Source organism: Mobula birostris, chromosome 20, assembly GCF_030028105.1.
Source record: "Mobula birostris isolate sMobBir1 chromosome 20, sMobBir1.hap1, whole genome shotgun sequence".
In the NCBI taxonomy this organism is placed as follows: Eukaryota; Metazoa; Chordata; class Chondrichthyes; order Myliobatiformes; family Myliobatidae; genus Mobula; species Mobula birostris.
Genome location: NC_092389.1, coordinates 28,675,122 through 28,701,592, shown reverse-complemented (window position 1 = coordinate 28,701,592; position 26,471 = coordinate 28,675,122). Strand labels below are relative to the sequence as shown.

General features: G+C 39.6%; 1 protein-coding gene across 8 annotated transcripts in view; it reads left to right on the top strand.

Moving 5' to 3' along the window:
• The window catches only part of cdon (cell adhesion associated, oncogene regulated), a 147,154-nt gene extending 123,165 nt beyond the window's left edge, over positions 1–23,989 (top strand). For 6 of the 8 annotated variants that reach the window (XM_072238398.1, XM_072238400.1, XM_072238397.1 and 3 more), the window contains 6 exons: positions 289–411; positions 783–1,007; positions 4,362–4,639; positions 10,301–10,380; positions 16,811–17,067; positions 20,441–23,989. In XM_072238398.1, the coding sequence (XP_072094499.1) occupies positions 289–411; positions 783–1,007; positions 4,362–4,639; positions 10,301–10,380; positions 16,811–17,067; positions 20,441–20,604 (1,127 nt within the window). In that variant the 3' untranslated portion in view covers positions 20,605–23,989. Of the gene's footprint in view, positions 1–288; positions 412–782; positions 1,008–4,361; positions 4,640–10,300; positions 10,381–16,810; positions 17,068–19,866; positions 19,940–20,440 lie in introns of those variants that run through there. The other 2 variants (XM_072238403.1, XM_072238404.1) reach the window with 2 other exon arrangements.
• The last annotated feature ends 2,482 nt before the right edge of the window (positions 23,990–26,471 follow it).

Genomic DNA, 26,471 nt, shown 5'->3' with positions numbered 1-26,471 from the left:
ATTAGTTTAAGGGCAATTGACTTTGCCAGCAACACCCACAACCCATGAATAATTTTTAAAACAGAATATACTCTTTTTATATAAAAAAAACTTTCTCAATTTGGCAGATATTGAAGTTGATGGTTTGAGCCCAGACCTGTTTGTAAAAAACAAAATAATAATTTTGAGCCTCTAAACCTCAAGTTTGTCCACTACTTTCAAAGCTATCCATGTCTAATACCTATACAATATAACTAGTATCCAGTTATATCATTGCATACATTCATTTTCTATTTATCTGTGATACAGGAAACAAGCAATGGCATCTTATCAATCATCTGCAGCATGAGACCTCGTATGATATCAAGATGCAATGCTTTAATGAAGGTGGTGAAAGTGAATTTAGCAATGTGATGATCTGTGAGACTAAAGGTATGTACTGCTATGTGAACTTCAGCTTAAACGATTGCAAAGTTGAAGTGTAAACATTTTAATATAGGAACGGTGGGCAAGGTTGTTGTCAATATCCAGTGACATTACTTGAAGTCTACCTGTCAGAAAATAATGTTCTCTGTTGAATGGTTTGCCTATACTCAGTCTGGATTTTTAACCTAAAGAAAGTTCACGATGTGGTATGGTAAAGTGAATACTGCCTGGAGCAATATATTCTTACAAGAATAAATGCATTCTGGAATGAAAAGCAGTCATAATATTAATTTGTGTATGTATTATTTTTCTGTTTTAAAGCATGTTAATCACATCAATTTTTGGATATTGGATCTCACTATCTTATTTTCACTTAGCACGAAGACCTCCTGGATCACCCGTGGTGATGGGGGATGACTTGAGTACACAGCCAAATCTTGCTGACCACTTCGGGAGTGGACATGGAGCATCTTCCTCAAGCACACGGAGCAGCGACATGTTGTATTTGATTGTGGGCTCGGTGCTAGGAATCATGGTTCTCATCGTCATCGTCTTCATTGCTATGTGCCTTTGGAAAAATCGCCAACAAACAACACTACAGAGTAAGTTGAGTTGTGTGGATTGCAACTCTGAAGCTTTTTGATTATTGTACAATTATTCCCATCCACCACCTCCCCCCCCCCCAACCCCCCGGTCTGCCAGCTTAGTGTTATTCCAGTACCCTAAATATTCTGAAACCCAGAATGAAGACTGTCAGCTAAGAAGTAGTCTTTTAAATTTCAAAGGACAAAGAGCATTCAAGTTGGAAACAACAATAATTGACACTCTGATCCTGAAACTGGAAGAGTAATTAACCCAGATTCTCAGTCCTATAAAAATAAAGACTTCAAAGAGAAGAAATGAGATGACAAACTGAATATAGAGTCATAGAGCACTACAGCACAAAAGCAGGCCCTTTAGCCCATCAGTCCCATCTATCTGTACCTAGACCATAGCTCTCCTTACCCCCTTGCACCCATGTACCTATCCAAGCTTCTCTTAAATATTGCAATTAAACCTGCATCTGCCACTTGTGCTTTAAATGAAGGAGTTCCCCTTAAATACTGTATTTCACTTTCACCCTAAACCTATGACCTCTAGTTCTGGTCTCACCCAATCTGAAGGGTGGCGGGGGGGGGGGGGGAGCCTGCATGTAACTCTGTAAGATCTCTTCTCATTCTCCTACACTCCAGGGAGTAAACTCCTAACCTGTTCAACCTTTCCATATAAGCCCGGTCCTCAATCCCAGTAACATCCTTGTAAATTTTCTCTGCACTTTTTCAAGCTTATTGATATCTTTCCTGCTGGTGGGTGACTAGAACTACACACAATACTCCAAATTCAGCCTCACCAACATCTTGTACAACTTCAACTTAACATCCCAACTCCTGTATTCAGTGCTCTGATTTATCAAGGCCAATGTGCCGAAGTTCTCTTTACAACCCTATCTTCCTGAGATTGTATTTGCAAGGAATTATGGATCTGTATTCCCAGGTCCCTTTGTTCTACCGCACATCTAAGTGCAAGCCTTACCCTGATTTGTCCTTCCAAAGTGCAACACCTCACACTTGCCTGCATTAAATTCCATCTGCTTTTTTTTTTCAGCTGGTACCAGATCACACTGCAAGCTTTGATAGCCTACCTCACGGTCCACTGTGCCCCCAATCTTGGTGTCATCCGCAAATCTTTTGATCCAGTTTACCGCATTACCATTTAAATCATGTTAATATAGATGATAAACAACAATGGATCCAGCAGCAATCCCTGCAGCACACCTCGAGTCACAGTCAGAGAGATAACTATTTACTACCACTATGTCTTCTCCTGTTAAGCCAATGTAGAATCCAATTTATTACCTCATCCTGCCTGCCAAGTAACTTAACCTTCTGAATCAGCTTTCCATGCAGGGCTTTGTTAAAGGCCTTGCTAAAGTTCACATAGACAACATCCACTGCCTTCCCTGTAATCAAAAGAATATTAAGATTAGTTAGACACAACCTACCAAGCACAAAGCCATGTTGAATATCCCTAATCAGGCCCTCCCTATTGAAATACTTGTATATCATAAGACCATAAGACATAGGAGCAGAATTAGGCCATTTGGCTGATCGAGTCTGCTCTGCCATTTTATCATGGCTGATCCATTTTCCCTCTCAACCCATTCTCCTGCCTTCTCCCTGTAATCTTTCATGCTCTGACTCGTCAATCACCTATCAACCTCTGCCTTAAATAGGCTCAATGAACTGGCCTCCACAGCTACCTATAGCAACGAATTCAACAGATTCACCATCCTCTGGTGAAATAAATTCCTCTTCTCCCCTCCATTCTAAATGGATGCCCCTCCATTCTAAGGTTGTGCCTTCTGGTCCTAGACTCCCCTAAATGCCCCATTCTCAGCCCTATCACTCCAGTTCCCATCCCGCTGCCAACAGTTTAAACCCACCCCAACAGCCCTAGCCTTTCCTTGAGAATACTTCCAATAATTTACTAACAACTGATGTCAAGCTCACTGGTCTGTTATTTCCCAGCTTTTTCTTAGAGCCTTCTTGAGCAATGAAACAACATTTCCTATCCTCTAGTCCTCTGGCTACTCACCCATGGCTAAGAATGCAAAATGTTCAGTAACAAATTCCTCAGGTTCTTGCATACCCAGCAGTTTTTATAGAATTCTGTCCAGAAATTTCAAACAATTCAGTTCTGTACATTTCTTGTTTATCTTATGCATCACTGTGCATCATTAATGGAGAAATCTTATCAGAACTGATCTTCTGATGGTATTGTGAATTAAAGTATGTACAGACAAATAAATTTTGTTTTTTGCATGTACATTAACATGGTGCAAGGCAGAAATCTTGTAAATGCTTCCCCTTGAACATAGGAAGATGAATGGCTGGGGCACTGTTGTGGCAAAGTAGTGAAAAGACATTCAGCCAATGTAACAAATTGGGGGCAGGCCTGTGATTTCTTACCACAATGCAGAGCCTTGCGTATTGTCCGAAATGATTGAAATTTTCCTAAGACATTACACTGGGAGCAATTTTCAGCATTCAGCATTTTAATGTATCCATCCGCATCTGCTTAAAAGATTCTTTGTTGGGAAAATATCCCAGTTAGAAACTGTTTTTGTTCAATGAAGCAAAATCCCCTCCGTATCATTGGCAACAAATGTTTAAGAAGTATTCGTTATTGTATAGGTTGGCAGGAAGTCACAGCTTAGCTATCTTAAATCAGCTAATAAATGCGATCTAATAAACTAGTTCTTGTGAATTCCTAAGATCACCGAGAACAAATTTACATTTTCGCTCTTTATCCAGTTGGGTAATTGTACCAAACATCCTCTAATTAACCTTGCAATGTTGTTAAAGTCTTAATGTACATGAATTTTACCCTGATACATTAACAGTTAGCCTGGAGACCATGAAATTACATTTGACCTCACTTTTTATTCGAATTATCCTCGTGACAAAAAGTCTATAAAGTGAGAGTAGAACTGAGATAAATGTTTTTGGATAATTTTGGTGTACTCAAACCAAACTGCTGCTTGTTCATATCTGTTTTATTTGCTTTTATTGCTTATGTCTATGCTTACAAAGGCATATAGATTTTCTCAAACTTCCACTTTAGGAATTGAGCATCTTAATGATTGTAGGGAGTCATCCAACAATAAGAAAGAGCCCTCCTACCACCTCAACTCCACAGTCCAACTGTGAATCTGATAGGTCAGGGTCTTTTTCATCATTAATGCTGCAAAAATGTTTCATAGGTAGTTGGGTATGACTTGTTCTGAAATGTAAATGCAAATTTCCAGACAAAGTGTTATGCCAGGACAATGAAATTTATCATCTTTGGCAAAGATTTGGGGAATGAAATAATGGAAACCACATCCATCGCTAATTTTGGTGATATTTGTTCCACAGAGTATGATCCTCCTAACTACCTTTATCAGGGCCAGGAAGTAAATGGACAGCTGATGGAGTACACTACTCTGCCAGGCACCAGCCGAATCAATGGAAGCATCCATGGCAGTTTCATTAGCAATGGGAGCCTGAGCAATGGTTGCCCACACTTGCACCACAAAGTTTCAAATGGAATAAATGGACTGATGAATGGAGGGACAGCACTCTACCCAGCCAGCCATACAAACACACTACCAAGTACCCACATGGACTACGACCAAGCTCACTGTATTATGAATGTAAGAGCCTGATGTTTGTATTTTAATTGGCTCAGTTCAAAAAAAGTCATGTTCAATGTCATATTTAGAGCTGATGCTTTCGTTAAGGCCAAGTTGAGTTGTTGTCCCATCACAAACAGTGTCTCTACAGAACTTTTGAAAATTACATCTGTATTTGTGCACATTCTGTGCAATGATCTCTTTCTAACATCATTGTAATTCACCAATGGGTTAGCACCAGGGACAATTATCCAAATTATTCAACTCCAAGTGTTCCATTGGCCCATGCTCTTCCCCCCCCCCACCCCCACTAGGTGAAGTTTGTTTTGGTTTTCATTAAATCTATGCTCAACAGTCATTGGTGAACTTCAAAGTTCCATGTGTCTTTGACAGAATATTATTGTGGACCAAGTATTATAACCCATATATTTAGCCTCAAGTTCTGAGAATCTGAATGATGGTTAACAGTGAAAAAAACTGAAACTGCACACTTACATTAAGACTTTTTTTCCCCCCCTTCAGTGACCTTCATAAGGTGTTTTCCTCTGTCTAGGAGGAGAGTGAGTGTACATTTGGAACTGAAAAGCCAAAGTCAAGTTGATTGGGTATTTCTTTTGCTGATGTGAACAAACACTGGCCATATGGCGGCGATTAGTGGGGAAAATGGATATAAAATAAAATCCTTAAGGAGAAAAGGGAAGAAGTGATTGAGCAAATCAGGAAGAAAAGGTGAAGAAAGTTGGAAAAGGAGACAGGCTTGCATTTCTGTAGCTGATTCAGTGAATCTAGATGTGAAAGCACTTATTGACAATTACTTTTGAAGTACAATCAGTTGTAATGTACAGAGTCCAGCAATGGACTTGAATGCAATAACCTACCGCAACAATAATGTAATAATGACTAGAAATTTTTAGATGGTGCTTATGGAAGAATATTGGCCTGTATTTCTGCTAGTTATTAAAATTATGATGTGACATCTATTGTGGCCATATGGAAAAGCAGACAGAACTTTGATTTAAAGGGCATTAAAATACACCACACTCTGACTGTGCAATACTCTGTCCTCTACTTGTGTGTTCAGTTCTTCAGTGGAATTTGAACCCATAGCCTGCTTATTCAAGTGCTAACCATCGAGCTAAGACTGATGGAGATAGAGCATGTTGTAAGGAAGGGCATTTAGAGCATAGATTGAATATATAGCTGAAAGAGTAAGAAAGGAAGTGAGTGGTGAAAAGATTTTTTTAAAAGTCTTGCACAAGAAATTTGGGATTGGATCAGTTACATGACCGTTTCATTTAGTCTGTTTTAATAACTAGTCTTAACTAATTTTTGAGTACATAAATTTAATATCAGTGAGAACAAAATGCATCTGTTCATAATACGTAATTTCAGTAAGTACAAAAATCCTGTTTACTTCCTCCTGTGGTCTTTTAATGAAGTTTGAATGGCATTTCTGTATAAATAAATGAAAGGAGTTTATCAAATAAATGTCAAATACATTTGAAATGATTGAGAGAACTTGAAGGAACTGAGGCAAAGTCAGGTGGGAACTGACGGCAACAGTAGGTTGAGTAAAGAGCTTCAGGGAAGTTCTCATCAAGGCCTGAGGTTGTGTCCTGGATTCTATCTTTTCTCTATGATTAATTCTTAATTGGCACATTACCATTTTTAAGTGCAGTTTTCTTTGAGTGCTCTGTACATTAAAGGGGTTGCAGGGCCCCTCATTTTAAGCAGACATTTCATGTGCTGACTTCTTGCAATGCTATTTTTGAAGTAAAGGGGAGGGATTTGGGCAATAGATTAATCCTGTTCCTGCCAATTGCAGTTCACATAACCTGGCACAAATCTTCTGAACTGGTGTATGGTGTCTTGTCACAATTTTACATCAGGGTCAGTCTGCAAACAAGTGGAATTGAACAAGCTTGATTTCTCAGCCCCACTGTGTTTCAGCTTCCATATTTTCCCATAGTAAGAAGGTGATATCAACAAACATTTGCTAGCAAAGATAAATTATTCTTGAAAATACATAGTACCACTTTATCTTTGAGGGAACTTCATTTTACTCAATAACAAAATGAGTTAATCAGTTGCCATCTTTAAGGTTCAGTGAATTTTTAAAAATCATGTCTGCAGTCTGGAGAGAAAAAATGTGCACACTAGAACATATTGTATTTTTGTCAAGCTGTTGGCATAAGTAGTTGGAGACTGAGCAGTCACAGGCGATTAAATGTTGTGACATAAAGTGGAATTGAAGTGATCAGAGAGCCAGTGGATGTTTGGATTAGTTTGAATGTCTGATGTTACGGCGTCTGAAAAGAAAAATGATGTACAGTACTATGCAAAAGTCTAAGGCAAATGTTAAAAAAAAAAATCTGTAAAGCTAAGATGCTTTCAAAAATAATGAAATGAAAAGTTTCTAAATATCAAAAAATTTACTATAAAGAGCAGTAAACAGTAAAAAAAAGACTAAATCAAATTAATAATAGGTGTGACCACCCTTTTCCTTTAAAACTGCAACAGTTCTCTTAGCTACGCTGTCGTGCAGTTTTATATATTTTTTTAAAAATCAGCTGGTTGGTTGTTCCAAGCATCTTGGAAAACTTTCCACAGTTCTTCTGCAGACTTTGGCTGTATCACTTGCTTTTGTCTCTCCAGACAGCCTTGATGTTGTGATCAGGGCTCCATGGAAGACATACCATCTGCTGCAGAACTCCTTTTCACCGAAAGTAGTTCCTTATGACCTTAGCCGTGTGTTTGGGGTCAATGTCATGCTGCAGAATGAAGTTGGGACCAATCAGACACCTCCCTGCTGGTATTGCGTGATGGATGAGAATCTGTACTTCTCAGCATTAAGGATTCCATCAATTCTGACCAGATCACCAACTCCATTTGTAGAAATGCAGACCCAAACCTGCAGCAAACCTGTACCATGTTTCATTGTAGCGCTCTCCAGCTCTTTTATGGATCAACTGCCTCCTGTTTGAGACAAAAATTTAAAATTTTAACTCTTCAGTCCCGAGCACTTGCTGCCATTGTTCAGTATCCCAGTCCTTGTGTTTTTGTCTGTAGGTGAGCCCCTTAGCTTTGTTTCCACTTTGGAGGAATGGCTTTTTGGAAGCAACTCTTCTGTGAAGACCTTCTCTGGACTGTAGAGGGGTGTACTTGGGTTCCAGTGGATTCTGTGAGTTCGGAGTTGATAGCAGTGCTGGATGACTTCCAATTTAGAAGAGATGTCAGTTTGATGTATCTCTTGACTGCTGCGCTCGACTTCTGTGGCTCGGTCTTCAACCTTGCCCGTTTCTTTGCGCTTTTTCAGAAGGGCTTGGACAGCACAACTCGAAACTCCCGTCTGCCGCAACATTTCTGCTTGGGAGAGACCTTGCTGAAGCAGGATGACCACCTTGTGTCTCGTTGCTATACTCCCTCTTGTCATGGTGTAAGAATTAATGATTTGAAGGTTAAACTGTCTTTCACCCAGTTTAATTCCTTCTATACCCATTTCTGTTTATTAATCAGTTTTAGTTCATTCACCTCATTGATCATTAGCACCTGTTTATCTTTGTTTAATCATGCACTGGGCTACATGCCAATAAGGTAATCAAGTTTTTATTTGAAAAGTGATCTATTACTTAATATCACAAACAAGAGAAAATCTGCAGATGCTGGAAATCAAAGCTTCACACACACAATGCTGGAGGAACTCGAGGGTCTCAGCCCGAAATGTCGACTGTACATTTTTCCATAGATGCTACCTGGCCTGCTGAGTTCCTCCGGTGTTTTGTGTGTGTAGCTATTAATATGTTAATTTAATGAAATATGAAAATTTCTCTTAACATTCAATTTTTTAGGAAAATGAATGTTTGGAAATCCAGAATTTGCTATTTTCTGTTAGCACTCAAATACAGAAGACAAAAAATAAAATCTAAAACAAAATTTATATTAAAAATCTAGGGTGCCTAATACTTTTGCACAGTACTGTGTGTGGAAATAATTCTGAAGTAACTCAGACAAAGGTTGAGTTTGTGCTGATGGCAGGTCATGAAGTAGATATGGTGGTAATGGGTAGAAGGTGCAGTGAAGATTGGCGCGAGGTCAAACACCACTGATTTGCTGCTGGGAAAGGAGCTAAGGGTGGGAAATAGTCTTGGTTCTAAAATGATAGAGTTACAGGACAGGTTCAAACTTTTTGCAACAAAGTTGAGAAAAAAATAATTTCACCAAATAATAATATTAGACAAATGGCCATTGTAACTGTGACATGGAAGGTGGTGCTGAAATGGTGAATTAAGTGTAGTAATACAGGTTCCACAAACATTTTACAATTAACATTGAGAAAGCAGTATTGGACCTAGTGTTGGGAGATGGCTAAGGATGAAACTTGATGTCTCCTGGGTTGAGAAAGAGAGTCATTTTTCGAGCCAATTCTGTGCATGCCATAGCCCTGGCAGGTATTCTATCACCACAGATTGGTTAAACAACTGCAGTTGTCTTCATTAAAATGGTAATCACAGACCCAGTGCTTATGATTCATATGCTGTGGCAATATTGAACTGTTCCTTACCATACATGAGCATTTAAAATCCTGCCTTTAAATATAACTGACAATTTTTTTTAAACAGTTGTGCATTAGAACATTAGATTCTTTGAATCTAAAATTACAGACTGAAAAGGAGTATCAAGGAAGAAGGCTTGACTGAAATGTTTACTTTGCACCTTTCTGGAAAAGGAAATGCTGTCATGTGAATTAATGGAAGAAACAGTATGATGATGGATAGAACAAATATAATCTACCTTTTTTTTAAAAAAAAGCAAAGAAACTGTTTAAACCAAAAACACCTTAGATTCAATAGCCCAAATTGCTTCCAACAGCATTAGTCAGAATTCTAAGGTCATAGCATCAGGCACTGATGAAAGATTGTGGCTAAGATTGCCACTTGGTACGTTTCTTAGTAACTAGTGCATGGTATGTTGGAGGGCTAGGGGTGTATTATACAGATCTTTGAAAAATGACACAACTAATTGACTTGGCATTTAATGCGTGCATTTAGAATGCTTGACTTTAATAATTAACGTATAGAATATAAAAGCTAGGAATTTTCATAAAATATAAATTGGGCATCAGCTGGATTACCAAATTCAATAGCAATTCAGGTCATCACAGTCTGTAAGGAAAGGATGACAAGACCTTGAAGAGAAGACAAGAGAATGGCATTAGAAGTAAAAACGTGGGGGAAATTGGAAAAGTCATGGTAGTTTTCAAAGTAGTATAAAAGGTTGGTGAGGGTTTTCAACATCTAATTGATCTTGATGGAATAATTACAAGTGACAATGAAGTTGGTGACCAGAAGTGAAAAGTTATGGCTTTCTTTGAAGGGATTTTATTTTTCTTTAAACTGAATTGTTATAATCTGGAATATACTGCTTAAAGGGATGATGTCATCTGATTTCATTTTTAAATATCAAAAAGGAAATTGGATAAACATTTGAAGAAAAAACATTTGTATAATATTTCTGAGGTGTTGGAATTAATTAAACAATTCTATCATGAGGACCTTTATCAACACAAGTTCATGTTGCTTCTGTACTGTATAATTACTGATTTTTACAGTGTTAATGATTTACATATGTTGAAGTGGTTTGGTAATGCTATTAATGCTGGAGCTTTGTACTTTACATTGACAGGGTGGTGGGATATACAATGCACTTCCTCAGACGGAGCCATCAGAATGCGTCAACTGTCGCAACTGTAAGAATAACAATAGGTCAGTGTGCACAGTGGCTTTTTGCAATGTTTTGTTCATTTCATGTCATGATTCCATTTGCCTGCTCTTTACTCTAATATAGATTCCTTTCCTTCTCTTCCCTCACTCTTGTCTTGAAATCTCTCTCACTTCATTACTCCAAAGAATGTTTTATGTTAGTGTTAGATTGCCATAGCCCTGACTAATCCATCTCGAGGACAATTCAGCACTTCATCGGTTTTTCATCCTCTTTGTGATACTGGTTTAAGAGGTCCATGGCTGCCTCTTTTACCATGATGAGGCCACTCTCGGGTTAGAGGAGTAACACTTCATATCCTGTCCAGGTAATCTCCATGAATATTGTTTTCTCCAACTTCTGGTCATTTTTCCCCTCCCCCTTCCATCATCTTCAATTCTCCACTCTAGCCTTTTACCTCTTCTCTTCACCTGCCTATCACCTTCCTTGGGTGCACCTCCCCCCCCCCTTCTCCCATGGTCCACTCACCTATCAGATTCCTTCTTCAGCCCTTTGTCTTTTCCACCTGTCACCTCTCCAGTTTCTTTCTTCGTCCCTCTTCCCCCACCACCTTATTCTGGCATCTTCCGTATTCCTTTCCATAGATGCCTGACCTGCTGAATCCCTCCAGCATTTTGTGTGTTGCTCTGATTTAAGAGCTGAATGTCAATTCAGGTATAGAATTTTTATTCAATTGGTGATTGTGAGGAAAAGGTTAGTTGGAAAAATCAGTAATAGTAATGCAAAGCCTTCATAAGTACGTTTTACAAATGTTTATTCCTGGAAGCAAACAGAAAACAAATGCTGGAAATTCTAAAACAAAAGTAAGTTAATGGTGGGAAAACTCAGCAGGTCCAGGAATATCTGTGAAAGGAGAAACCAAGTTGATGTTTCAGGTCAATATTTCTTCCTTTGTTTATAAATGTTGAGCAACAACAAATCATTGTGAAGTTCATCACTGTTATGACTACTGTCATGATGAAAGTTGCATCATTCTTTTCATGTCTAAATACACACACATTACACGGAAACAGGTCATTCATCTATCCCATATTTACACAGATCGTCTACAGCTACTAACTCATAGTGCAATCCTCTATCCTTTTTTTCTAAACTACTTTGCTTTTAAGTTATCATTGATTCCATGTAAATTCCTGATTATCATCATTCTCTGAATAGTATTCTACTGAATTCTATGTAAAATGTATTACATTATCTTCCATTTATGTTGGATTACACTTACAGGTGGACACACCTTAGATGCATTTACTCTATTAAAGCATTTGATAATCTGAAAGAACTGATAGCAGGTCACCCTGTCAGCTTTTTCTCTTACAATAAGAATCCTATTTGTTGAGCTTTGTTTGCCAGGCACTCTGTTCCTTCTTGTTGTTGAGTATTTTTTTTAATTAAGATATTTTTGGTTCAGTTTACTTGCAAAAGAAAAGCCTCAATTTCACTGTTTGCAAAAGAATTGGCCAAGGATAGGGAGTGGTTAGTTAAATGTTGTTTCCAGCACACACAGCCTGGTTTTACCAAAGCACTTTTTCCTTCTGTAGATACTACTTGACCTGAGTTGTCCCAGCTTTGTGTGTTACTCCAGATTTCTGGCATCTGCAGTCTCTTGTGTCTCTACTTTATAAATGTTCCCTTTCAGCTGCTATTTTTGCTAATTGCGTATGTATTCATCTACATGTGCGCGCACACAAACAGAGCATAGTAACATTGCAATAGGAGCTTACTTACCTCACTGCCTCATCGTCGCCCACAGTCCCCTAACATACCCCTCCCCTGACTCTGGCCTCTCAGCTAGCTGTGCCTAGAAGCTAGTTGCTTGCTATTACTGCTCTTTGCACAGTAGCTGTATTGAAGGATTTCCTTTGTATATTTGTGCATGTTACTACTGGAAATGAGCTATAAGCAATTGTGGCTTTCCCTTGCCACTGAGCTTGATTTTTTTTTCACTGAAGTTCTGTTGCCTTGTGTCTTGGGTACACTGAAAAGTCATTTGGGGTAAAGCATCATCTCTGTGGATATTTCAAGATAAAATAGTGGGTTTATGGATGGGTTGAGGTTTAAAATACTCATCAATATGTTTTAATAGTGCTGGCCCAACGACTGGTGTCACCCTGAAAGTGAAATCGGAACAATATCTGTGTAATCAGCTGGTCAAAAATAAGGGAAATATATAGAGGAGTCCTGGCTTTAATGTTTCCTTTTCTTAATATTATTCTTATTGTATGCATTCTTACTTGAAGCTTCTTCCTTTTTATCTATTTTACTCTTGCATATTTTCATTCCTGTTCTGTTGACATTGGTCTGCATCTGAAGTTTAGAATTTCATTTGTATTTAAGGAGTTGGGTTTGGAAGGTGTTGAAGCCATTATCAGCTATTACAATTTAATCTTGCAGAATGTTACAGTTAGTGGGTGAGGTGCCAGTTATGTAACCATTTTATCCTAAATTGTGTTTATTTTTACATTGCTGAAGCTATACTCATTCAGACAGTGTATTTCATCGTACCTCTAACTTTTGCCTTGAAGATGGTGGAATGATTTTTGAGAATTAGACATTGCATCACTCAATGTAGAATACCCTCTTGTTACTACATATTCACCTAGTTCAGTAAAGTTTTTGGTCCACATAACGCACATGTAGCTATTATGGATTCAAGGACAGCAGTGCATTGAATGTTGAGATGATTGGGCTTCCTCTCATCTGAGCCAGCCTTTGCTTGACATTTCTGTGGAATAAATGTTAACATAGAACATAGAATAGTACAGCACAGTACAGGCCCTTCAGCCCACAATGCTGTGCCGACCCTCAAACCCTGCCTCCCATATAAGCCCCCACCTTAAATTCCTCCATGTACCTGTCCAGTAGTCCCTTAAACTTCACTAGTGTATCTGCCTCCACCACAGACTCAGGCAGTGCATTCCACGCACCAACCACTCTCTGAGTGAAAAACCTTCCTCTAATATCCCCCTTGAAATTCCACCCCTTACCTTAAAGCCATGTCCTCTTGTATTGAGCAGTGGTGCCCTGGGGAAGAGGCGCTGGCTACCCACTCTATCTATTCCTCTTATTATCTTGTACACCTCTATCATGTCTCCTCTCATCCTCCTTCTCTCCAAAGAGTAAAGCCCTAGCTCCCTTAATCTCTGATCATAATGCATACTCTCTAAACCATGCAGCATCCTGATAAATCTCCTCTGTACCCTTTCCAATGCTGCCACATCCTTCCTATAGTGTGGCGACCAGAACTGGACACAGTACTCCCAAGTGTGGCCTAACCAGAGTTTTATAGAGCTGCATCATTACATCGTGACTCTTAAACTCTATCCCTCGACTTATGAAAGCTAACACCCCATAAGCTTTCTTAACTACCCTATCCACCTGTGAGGTAACTTTCAGGGATCTGTGGACATGTACCCTCAGATCCCTCTGCTCCTCCACACTACCAAGTATCCTGCCATTTACTTTGTACTCTGCCTTGGAGTTTGTCCTTCCAAAGTGTACCACCTCACACTTCCCTGGGTTGAACTCCATCTGCCACTTCTCAGCCCACTTCTGCATCCTATCAATGTCTCTCTGCAATCTTTGACAATCCTCTACACTATCTACAACACCAGCAACCTTTGTGTCGTCTGCAAACTTGCCAACCCACCCTTCTACCCCCACATCCAGGTCGTTAATAAAAATCACGAAAAGTAGGGGTCCCAGAACAGATCCTTGTGGGACACCACTAGTCACAATCCTCCAATCTGAATGTACTCCCTCCACCACGACCCTCTGCCTTCTGCAGGCAAGCCAATTCTGAATCCACCTGGCCAAACTTCCCTGGATCCCATGCCTTCTGACTTCCTGAATAAGCCTACCATGTGGAACCTCGTCAAATGCCTTACTAAAATCCATATAGATCACATCCACTGCACTACCTTCATCTATATGCCTGGTCACCTCCTCAAAGAACTCTATCAGGCTTGTTGGACACGATCTGCCCTTCACAAAGCCATGCTGACTGTCCCTGATCAGACCATGATTCTCTAAATGCCCATAGATCTTATCTCTAAGAATCTTTTCCAACAGCTTTCCCACCACAGATGTAAGGCTCACTGGTCTATAATTACCCGGACTATCCCTACTACCTTTTTTGAACAAGGGAACAACATTCGCCTCCCTCCAGTCCTCCGGTACCATTCCCGTGGACAATGAGGGCATAAAGATCCTAGCCAGAGGCTCAGCAATCTCTTCCCTAGGCTCAGCAATCTCTTCCTTCGCCTCATGGAGCAGCCTGGGGAATATTCCGTCAGGCCCCAGGGACTTATCCGTCCTAATGCATTTTAACAACTCCAACACCTCCTCTCCCTTAATATCAACATGCTCCAGAACATCAACCTCACTCATATTGTCCTCACCATCATCAAGTTCCCTCTCATTGGTGAATACCGAAGAGAAGTATTCATTGAGGACCTCGCTCACTTCCACAGCCTCCAGGCACATCTTTCCACCTTTATCTCTAATCGGTCCTACCTTCACTCCTGTCATCCTTTTTTTTCTTCACATAATTGAAGAATGCCTTGGGGTTTTCCTTTACCCTACTTGCCAAGGCCTTCTCATGCCCTCTTCTTGCTCTTCTCAGCCTCTTCTTAAGCTCCTTTCTTGCTTCCCTATATTCCTCAATAGACCCATCTTATCCTTGCTTCCTAAACCTCATGTATGCTACCTTCTTCCACCTGACTAGATTTTCCACCTCACTTGTCACCCATGGTTCCTTCACCCTACCATTCTTTATCTTCCTCACCGGGACAAATTTATCCCTAACACCCTGCAAGAGATCTCTAAACATGTCCATAGTACATTTCCCTGCAAAAACATCATCCCAATTCACACCCGCAAGTTCTAGCCTTGTAGCCTCATAACTTGCCCTTCCCCAATTAAAAATTTTCCTGTCCTCTCTGATTCTATCCTTTTCCATGATAATGCTAAAGGCCAGGGAGCGATGGTCACTGTCCCCCAGATGCTCACCCACTGAGAGATCTGTGACCTGACCCGGTTCATTACCTAGTACTAGATCTAGTATGGCATTCCCCCTAGTCGACCTGTCTACATACTGTGACAGGAATCCGTCCTGGACACACTTAACAAACTCTGCCCCATCTAAACCCTTGGAACTAATCAGGTGCCAATCAATAGTAGGGAAGTTAGTCACCCATGATAACAACCCTGTTATTTTTGCACCTTTCCAAAATCTGCCTCCCAATCTGCTCCTCTGTATCTCTGCTGCTACCGGGGGCCTATAGAATACCCCCAATAGAGTAACTGCTCTCTTCCTGTTCCTGACTTCCACCCATACTGACTCAAAAGAGGATCCTGCTACATTACCCACCCTCTCTGTAGCTGTAATAGTATCCCTGACCAGTAATGCCACCCCTCCTCCCCTTTTTACGCTCTCTCTATCCCTTTTAAAGCACTGAAATCCAGGAATATTGAGAATCCATTCCTGCCCTGGTGCCAGCCAAGTCTCTGTAATGGCCACTACATCATAATTCCATGTATGTATCCAAGCTCTCAGTTCATCACCTTTGTTCCTGATGCTTCTTGCATGGAGGTACACACATTTCAGCCCTTCTACCTTACTGTCTTTACACTGATAATTCTGCTTCTCTGTCCTCAAAGCGCCTCTATATGTTAGATCTGGCTTTACTCCATGCACTTGTTTCACTGCTCTATCGCTCTGGGTCCCATCCCCCTCGCAAATTAGTTTAAACCCTCCTGAACCATGCTAGCAAACCTACCTGCAAGGATATTGCTCCCCCTCGAGTTCAGGTGCAACCCATCCAATCTGTCCAGGTCCCACCTTCCCCAGAAGAGATCCAAATGATCCAAAAATCCAAAACCCTGCTCCCTGCACCAACTCCTCAGCCACGCATTCAACTGCCATCTCCTCCAATTCTTACCATCTCTGTCACGTAGCACTGGCAGCAATCCTGAGAACGCCATCCTTGAGGTCCTGTTCTTCAGCCTTCTGCCTAGTTCCCGAATCCCACACTTCAGGACCTCATCCCTCTTCCTGCCTATGTCGTTGATCCCAACATGTATCACGACTTCTGGTTGCTTTCCCTCTCGTACCAGGATGTCATGCACCCGGTCAGAGACATCCCGGACCCTGACCCTTGCCTTCTTTAAGCTTAAACTTTAATATTGTCCCGATCCTGTTGTGTGTGAGCATTGTCTGAATCATTTTCTAAAGAGTTAGGATTTTTTCCTTTCTCAGTTCACTTTCTTCTTCATCCACCATCTTTCTGTTTACTGCAAAGCTAGCCCGTTCTTGGTGTTATGTGTTTAGTGCTATGTGTACTCCTTAGGTAGTTAATGGCTGGTATTTATATTCCATGTTAAATTCTCTTTTTTTTTAATCTTCTTTTTCTGCAGATGTTTCACTAAAACAAATGGCACTTTCCCCAGCAACAATTTGCCCATGTTGCAGCTAACTCCAACCTGTCATGAAGACAGCATGGAGATGGTGCCTTTAAATCACATAATTGCTCCATTATGCCCTGGAACCATTGTTACTGAAAACAATAGTGAGGCAGAGTATGATAGTACAAAAGAAAATGCTGAACAGTCCCCTTGCCAAGATTCTTGCTGCAATGAGAACCAAGACTCTGTATTTGCGGACAAGATAGAAGGTATGTTTGTTGATTGCATCCAGTTCTCTATTGGTTTATATCTTGGGAATTCTTCTCTTAAACCCATCATCCCTACTGGAGCATAGGCTACAGACAGCAGTTTGCCAGAGTTCTCTGTCCTGGGCCAGTCTTTCAAGTATCCTTCCTCTCCCAAGGGTGGGGACTTTGAAGCTTCTGTTGGCATTTCTGAAGCTCTGCTTTTACAGGATGTGGTTGCTTGTCCCATGCCCAACCCTCCTCATCTTGCAGCCAGGCTTGGGACTATCCGTGGCGGAGGTTTAGGAATTCTTAGTTCCCATTATTCCTGGTATCTGGTTCTTCTCACATAATGGGCATTTCCAGGAGTACTCTTGAAACGAGATAGAGGAGAATCTATTCGCATACCAAAGGAGAAGGAAAGTTTCATCTGAGTCACAAGTGGCATCAGAATCACTCTTGTTCATTTTCTACATTTATACCAGACAGTTGATTATGAACTAACTGCCCTGCACAGATAAGCATTTAAGGTTGTGCCCTTGATTAATTTTTTTGAAGGATATTGGGATCTGTCACAAATCTCAATTATTCCAGCATAAGAACCAACCGTTTTCCTATGGAGCATATACCAAGTCTGTGCAAGAGCAGTTGAGTAAATATCATTTCTTCTCTCTCCCCCCCCCCCCCCCCCCCCGCTGCCTCCCCCCACCTCCTTTGCTCTACAGATGTTCTTCAGGGACTTGGTATATCTTCCTCTCGCCTTATACACTCTTACTTTCAATACCCCTACTATGGCAAAAGACATTGACTATCTACACCATCTATACCTCCAGTAATTTTATACTTCAGGCAGGTCACCCATCAGCCTCATTTGCTCCAGGGTAAGCAAGCTTAGTCTATCCGGTCTCTCTCCATAACTAAATTCTTTCAATCCAGCCAACATCCTGGTGAGTTTCCTCTGCACTCTTTAGCTGAACCATAGTGCAGAGACCAGAACTGCACACACTACTCCAAATGAGGCCTAACCAATATTTTGTAAAATTGCAACTTGACATCCAAACTTGTACTCTATGCCCCCAACCTCTGAAGGAAATTCATGCCAGTGGCTTCACTTCCCTATTGACCTGTATTCCACTTTCTGGGAACTGTGGACTTGGACTCTTAGATCTCTCTATTGAACTGCATTCCTTACGGCCTTATCATTTACTGTATATGGCTGTCCCTATTTGACTTCCAAAAATGCATCACCCTGCACTTGTAGGATAACAGGGTATTTGGCCTGTGAAAGCAATCCAACTTGTCTCTTTCCCCATAGCCCTTGAGATTCTTTCCTTTCAAAGAGCTCACCCAGCTCCCTTGTGAATGCTGTAATTGCATCAATCTCAAGCATACGTTACAATTCATGTTCTCAGTATTATTTTTATTTGCACACTTTTGCTTTTGCTCATTGGTGTTTGTCAGTCTTTGTTTATGCGTAATTTTTGTGAAATTCTATTTTCATTTTTTCCTGTAAGTGCTTGCAAGAAAATGAATCTCAACGTAGAATATGGTAACATACACGTACTTTGAATTTTGAATTGTGAACTTAACTTGCAGATAGAACCAAAATTACTTCAGCTAGGCAGCAGCATTGATTGCTGCACCATTGTAGCACAAAAAATATACTGCTCTGTCAATTGCATTATTATTATTATTATATCATGAAGGAACCTGCACTGAAATCTAGAACTAAATATTAACATCAATGTTAAAATTAAAGAATGGAGAATTGTCTTCTGCATAAGCTGCTATACAGCAGCTGTGTGGCAGTGGAGCTTAAGATGTAATTAGTGGCTTCCAGGGGATGGGTAAATATTGGCAACAGCAACAAATAAATTATAAAATCATAAATTTGCAGGACTGAAGAGACTTCTTAGCTCACGTTTTCAGGCAAGTTATGCACTACTTTGAGATGGTCAGTATAAGGGAGATTGTGTCTTACAACTAATTGAGTTTTTTTTTGAGAAAGTGACCTTAGTAAACCATTTGACAATGTCTGTCATGGTAGGCTGATGGAGAAGGTTAAGGTACATGAGATCCTCAGAAGCTTAGCAGATTAGATTCAAAATTGGCTTGGCTTTGGAAGATAGGGTAGTGATGGGGGGGGGGGGTTATTATTCTGGAGTTCTGTGGCCAGGGGTGTTCGTACAAGGATCAGTGCTGAGACTTGTCATCTGCAAACTTAGTACTTACAAAATTTGGTAGCAGATTGTGGAAGGTGAAGGTTGTTGTAGGATATAGATTGGTTGAAAATATGCATGGAAGAATGGCAGATGGAGTTTAGTCTACAGAAGCATGAGATCTTGCATAATAAGAGATCAGTGGAATCTTAGGTGTGGTTACATAGCTCCCTGAAAGTAGCTGGACAAGTTGATGGTGTTGTAAAGAAGGCTTATGGAATCATTGCCTTTTATCAATCAGGGCACTGAGAATAGAAGTTGACAAGTCATGTTGCAGGTGTAGATGAGAGGTGTACTTGGTAGCTATTTAGTCTTGGTTGCAAGGTGGGAAGATGAAATACTAGAAGCCATAGTTTAAACGTGAGAGGGAGAAAATTTGAAGGAGATTAATAAGGCAAGTTTTTTTTTTAAAAGTGGTAGGTGCCTGAAACAAGCTGCCAGGAAAGATGGTAGAAGCAGATATGATAGTCACATTTAAGAGGCATTTAGACAGATATATGAACAGGCAGGAGATGGAAATGTATAGCCAGATGGGAGAACTTTAAATTGGCATCATGGTCAGTACATGTTCCCATGCTATTTTGCTCTATGTTCAAAATTCTAGATCGCCCTTTCCCCACTAATCCCACCAATTGCAAGGAATTTCCATGATGCAGGATTGCAAATGTGAGAGAGGGTGAGTAATTTAACTCATTTGCCACTTAAGAGAGGTGCGGTTTTCCTATTCATTCTCATCTAAGTCTCTCATAATTTTGTATATCTTGATTAAATTTATTTTTAGTGTCTTGTTCCAAAGAAAGGAACCTGAGCATATCCAATGCTTTTTTTTGCTTAAAACCTTCCAAAGAGACAAACTACTCCAGTTTTGCAATGTTCTTGAAAATTTATTTCGTTAAAGTGAGATCTACATTGGTATTGTGATGACAGAACAATTATTGTTCCATCTGCGTGGGATGGGCTGCCGGTAACGGTGGTGGAGGTGGATATGATAGGGTCTTTTAAGAGACTTTTGGATAGGTACATGGAGCTTAGGAAAATAGAGAGCTATGGGTAACCCTAGTAATTTCTAAGGTAGGGACATGTTCGGCACAACTTTGTGGGCCAAAGGGCCTGTATTGTGCTGTAGGTTTTCTATGTTTCTATCTACATTAGTTAACCCTTGACACTTTTCCTTAAAGGCAACAAATATCCTGACTTGGAAAATGAGAAAATGAGCTGTGATCCTCTTCCTTCTAACTCTGCTCAAATGGACAATGTCAATGCAACAGCCTGGAGTACAACAGGACTTGCTGAAGACAACATTTGCGAGGACCCAACAGAAGGAGAACTAAAGAAAACTTAGGGAACCATTCCCCGTTTGCCTGAAGCCTATTACTGCATTGAAGTCACTGAAAGGACCAAGGAGGGATCAGAAAATAACACTATTTATTTCTTTTTGTAGTAGTAAAATATTACTCCCTATGAATGTATTTGATTTAAAGATGTCTTCACCTTTTTTAATTATTTATGCTATCGGAGGAGAAATTCCTTTTTTGCAGAATGTGGAGTTTTAGCCTTGTTTTGTATAAAGTTTTGTAATAATATAAAGAAAGAGGAAGCTATAGAAATTGTTAATTAAAATTGGATCATACCTATCTGGTGGATTGAAAAGCACTTGGAAGGAGGACATTTTGAGATTCAATGCCCAGATTGAGACACAAGAGCTGATCCCTGAAAGGACCCGTAGGACGGGTAATGCAAATTGAGGGTTTGTGGTAACAGGAAGCTATGTGTATTACATAGAGACAATAGTTGCTGATATGTAGGTAACAGGACTGGTAAAAGACCGGCTCAATCCTTTTACACATAATTATTAGACTGACTCCATTTGCATGGACCAACTTGATCAACATCAAGTTGAAAGCATCCTCTCCTGTTTGCATTGTAATCATAAACCTGCCAACATATAATGTATTGATTTTTTAAAAGTGAACCTTGGATGAGGCATGGCCTCACTACACGTCAGAAGCCAACAAGTCCAGGTCATGCTGTACAAGGTGTTCCCATCAATAGCTGAAGAAACATGGCTAAATAAATGACCACCTCCAAACTTTCACTGCTTGGCTTTGTGCTGAATATTTAAATTTGCTTTTTAATGACACTACTTAGTTCCATGTACGGTAAAGCATTAAAAGTCCATGTAAGTGGAGATGTGATTGCTTATAGAGCTCCACCAGTCTTTACACATAAAACCAAGATGTGCAGCAAGTCCAACTACACCTACTAACCATCAACTGCTATTATGGTAATACTTTGTTTAACAAGGAGTATGACAATTTAAAATATTTAGCTGTACAATTAATGCACTTTTTGGATGCATTTGCCCAGCTGTTTCATAATTGACCTAGTTTTTAAGGGGAAATGAAGTTTCATTGACAATGGTTAAATTTGGTTGACATTGCAGCTTTGTGTATTACGGATCCAGTATGATGGTGTGCTGTTTCATGATCTCCTTTCATTATTGTGCATTGTATTTTAGTGTGCAAGTTGTCTGCAGGTACTCTTTGTCATGACTAATTGTAGCAGCTTTAAATCTAGGTGTATCTGGGTAAGGAAGGACCAAGGGCTTCCAGAATGTGCACTTTCCCAATAAATGTATTAATATTTGGTGAGTTAAGATGGAAAGAAGCAAGAGCCCCCAGTTCTGACACGTTTACTTCAGTATAGCCATTCAACATTTGAGTTAATTTGTTGTTTCCATTGGGTCCAAATGAGCGAGTGCGCTCTTTCCCCTGTTGGTTGTGCTTTGTCTCCCTAACAGGTTCAACATGCAAGGCCTGTATATTCATAGTTTTTTTTTTCAATGGATGCCTTCTTTGTACTCACTCCAGTTCCCAATTTCCTGACTACTGATCTACTAATCAGTCCCTCTCATCAGACTCTGTTTCTCTGAAACAAATGGCTTGCATACCATCTGCCTTTTTATTTGGAGATGGTTAATTATACTAAAAAATAAATCCTCCAGTTGTATCAAACCTGCTAGCAGTTCACTGGAATGTATTGGCTATTGAAACTATTTCTTCCTATTTCTATGGGATTGATCTTTGCTCTAGGCTTGACAAGGTCTCCCAGCAACTGGTCGGGAGCCAGATCAGAATAAAACCAAAATAACCCAATGGCTCTATCAGAATAATATTTTAGATGAGTTTCTTGGGGACATGAACAAATTCCTCTTTAGGATAATATGTACCTATTAAGGTGATTCTTTCCAAAACATTGCCTGTTCAAGGAATTTGCACTTGTAAACCACTTCCACCACAGTAAAGAATGGAAGTAACATAGACCATCCTTCATAATAGATCAAAACAATGATATAAGCAAATATTTAGTATTTTATCAATCGTGATTTTAGAAAAGTTTTTTTTTTGCTTATCTTATGAAACACCTGATGCTGGGAAGGGCTTTTAAATCTCCCTTCATTCCACAGCTATGAAGACCTAGGTCCTACATTTATTATAACATTTTCATCTGTAAAAAAAAATAAATATGAGGGTTAATAGATTTGTCATATTCCTCTCTATATCATAAGCAGATTATCAACTTTCAAGATACTCATCATTCAAAGCATGTTGTTAAATTATTGATTCCAATAACATACTGCTGAGAAAATATCAAACATCCTATAATATTCTGTTGAGTGTAGTAAAATGGAAAGATGCAATTAACCTCTGGGCATTGTGAGGGTGTTTAGAAGATTAGATCAGGTACACCTGATGCTGTTTGTAACCCTTCAGATAGTCTGATATTCAGTCTGAGTCTGGTTGCAATAAATTCTGGAGTTGGTTCATGTTTTTGGACAGACTTACCTGGAGCTCTGCAGTTGTAAATATTAACCTCAAAAGCAAACAAGGCTTTCACAGATTATCCCCAAATTCCACTGTGATGAATCATAAAGACAAACTGCCTAAGTTTTCATTGTGCTCTTATCTTTATCAGAAACAAATAGTGCTGACTTTTTAAATGCATGTTTTTGTATTATATAGAAAATATGCTATATTTTCATAAATGGTTGTAATATTCTTGTTGAAATTGTACATATTTTTCTAAATATGATAGCTCATTGAAATTTGTTTGTAAGATACTGTTAATATTAAAGATAATGCTGTCGCCTCCATTTGCTAAGTGTCTTGGTAGTGCAGCAGCAACACTGTGTAGTACCCCAAAACTTTGATTCTGCCATGATTTACTTTTGTGTGTTTGGGTAGCAGTGTATTGATGCAGTGAGTGAAAGGGTCAATATTGTAAAGAAAGGTGGGTATCTTAATCTGTATAGACCATAATTATCAGATACATCTCCAGCTGTTGTTGGAAGAAAACAAAGTTTAGCCCCATCAGTGTGGATATATACAATACACAAATTTCTAATGATCAGTATTTTCTGAGGTTTCTGCCAGAAACAACGGATTGGCAGTGATTCATTGTAGCTTGTAAACTCAAAGTGACTTGGGATGTTTTTAACTCGTGGGAATCATTATAGAGTAGAATCTAGCTGTTGCTTGAACTTTTGAATAGATAGCATTAAACTGCAGGAATATTAATTGTTTTCCCTTTTGCCCAATGTACCCTGAAATTAACTGATTTAGACAAGCTAGTATCAAGTCTCACTGGTTTACACCATTTTGAAGTTTCCCTTTAGCTGATTGTACCTTTAATATTAAAAAACTGAAGTATTTAATTTGTAATCCACAATTTGTATTTGCATTGATTATTTTTAAGATCGAAGAGTTGGTTTATATCAGTTACAGTCATAATATGACATGACAATTTACTGCAACTTCTGGCATCTGCCTCAACATCCCAGTGTTTTCACATACTATTCTGATATAAATAATGATCCTTAACTGAAATGAAGATGGTCAAGATTGACTTATGACTCATAACTCACTTCAGTTTTCACATTTAGTAGAATCTTAAAGTAGCTAGCTGTGGTGGGATCTTCAGTGGATATCAGGCAGCTATTGAAACAAGAGTTTATCACAGAGCAAAAAAAATGAGCTGCTGGAGAAACCCAGTGGGTCTAGCCACCTATTTGGAGGAAAGTGACAGTTTATCACAGTTAAGATTGATAAAGCTTTGTAAAGTGTAGTGGCATCTGCACCGGACTTCAAGGCGAGTGGTTCTATGTTCAAATCCAGCCAACTCCTTGTATGCTTTCCATCCATGCTGGGTTGAGCATTGAGCTAGCAACTCTGCCTTGTAAAACAAAAGTAAACAAAAGAAATGGCAAGGTTGCCGCCTCATATGCAAAAAGTAATGACAATCAGAATCACTTTTATTATCACCGGCATGTGACGTGAAATTTGTTAGCTTAGCAGCAGCCGTTCAATGCAATTCAAGTGGAGACAGAGAGAGAGAGAGAAAAAAAAATAATAAACATAGAACATTACAGCACAGCACAGTACAGGCCCTTTGGCCCACAATGTTGTGCGAGCCCTTAAACCCTGCCTCCCATATACCACCCCCCCAACCTTAAATTCCTCCATATACTTGTAGTCTCTTAAACTTCACTAGTGTATCTGCCTCCACCACTGAGTGCATTCCACACACCAACCACTCTGAGTAAAAAAACCTTCCTCTGATATCCCCCTTGAACTTCCCACCCCTTAGCTTAAAGCCATGTCCTCTTGTACTGAGCAGTGATACCTTGGGGAAGAGGTGCTGGCTATCCACTTTTATCTATTGCTCTTATTATCTTGTACACCTCTATCATGTCTCCTCTCATCCTCCTTCTCTCTAAAGAGCCCTAGCTCCCTTAATCTCTGATCATAATGCATACTTTCTAAACCAGGCAGCATCCTGGTAAATCTCCTCTGTACCCTTTTTTTCAGATCTTTTTATTGTTATACAAAAGAAATAACATGAGTACATTGAAGTAACAACACTTACAATGTCTCAAAGACATTATCTTAAAGATTGAAAAAAAATTTGTGATAACAAAAAAAACCTACTAAGCAGAAAAAGTAGGGGGGGGGAACCCCATTAGGTGTACAACCCTGGAGCCATGTGTCATACAAAAAGCTTCTAACAATAAACATCAAACTGCCAACAAGAAAAGAAAATATACCAAAAAAATTTACAATTAGATCGTGGAAAAAATCTATCAATTAGCTCAAATGATAATAACGAGCAAATGAGCCCCATCTTTTCTCAAAATCAAAGGTTCGAAGGTTCGACTTCTAATTTTCTCCAAACTAAGACATAGCATCACTTGAGAGAACCACTGTGACAAAGTGGGAGCTGATGTATCCTTCCACTTCAACAAAATGGCCCTCCTAGCTATCAGTGTTACAAATGCAATAACATGTTGGTCAGACACAGAAATACCATGAATATTTTGAGGAATTATTCCAAAAAGCACAGTTAATTTATTAGGTTGTAGATTAATTTTAAGTGCTTTTGAAATTGTTGAAAAAACTGACTTCCAGAACTGTTCCAATATAGAACAAGATCAAAACATATGTGTCAGTGTAGCTATCTCAGTTTAACATCTATCACAATAACTATCAACATTAGAAAATATTTTAGAAAGTCTCTTCATCAAATGATAACCCTTTCCAATGCTTCCTCATCCTTCTTTATAGTAAGGCGACCAGAACTGGACAAGTGTGGCCTAACCAGAGTTTTATAGAGCTGCATCTTTACCCCTTGAGTCTTAAACTCTATACCTGGAGCTAACACTCCATAAGCTTTCTTAACTACCTGTGAGGCAACTTTCAGGGATCTGTGGACATGTACCCCTGGATCCCTCTGCTCCTCCACACTTCCAAGTATCCTGCTATTTACTTTGTACTCTGCCTTGGAGTTTGTCTTTCCAAAGTGTACCATCTCACACTTCTCTGGGTTGAACTCCATCTGCCACTTCTCAGCCCACTTCTGCATCTTATCAATGTCTCTCTGCAATCTTTGACAATCCTCTACACTATCTATAACACCACCAACCTTTGTGTCATCTGCAAACTTGCCAACCCACTCTCCTACTCCCATATCCAGGTCGTTAATAAAAATCACGAAAAGTAGAAGTCCCAGAACAGATCCTTGTGGGACACCACTAGTCACAATCCTCCAATCTGAATGTACTCCCTCCACCACGACCCTCTGCCTTCTGCAGGCAAGCCAATTCTGAATCCACCTGGCCAAACTTCCCTGGATCCCATGCCTTCTGACTTTCTG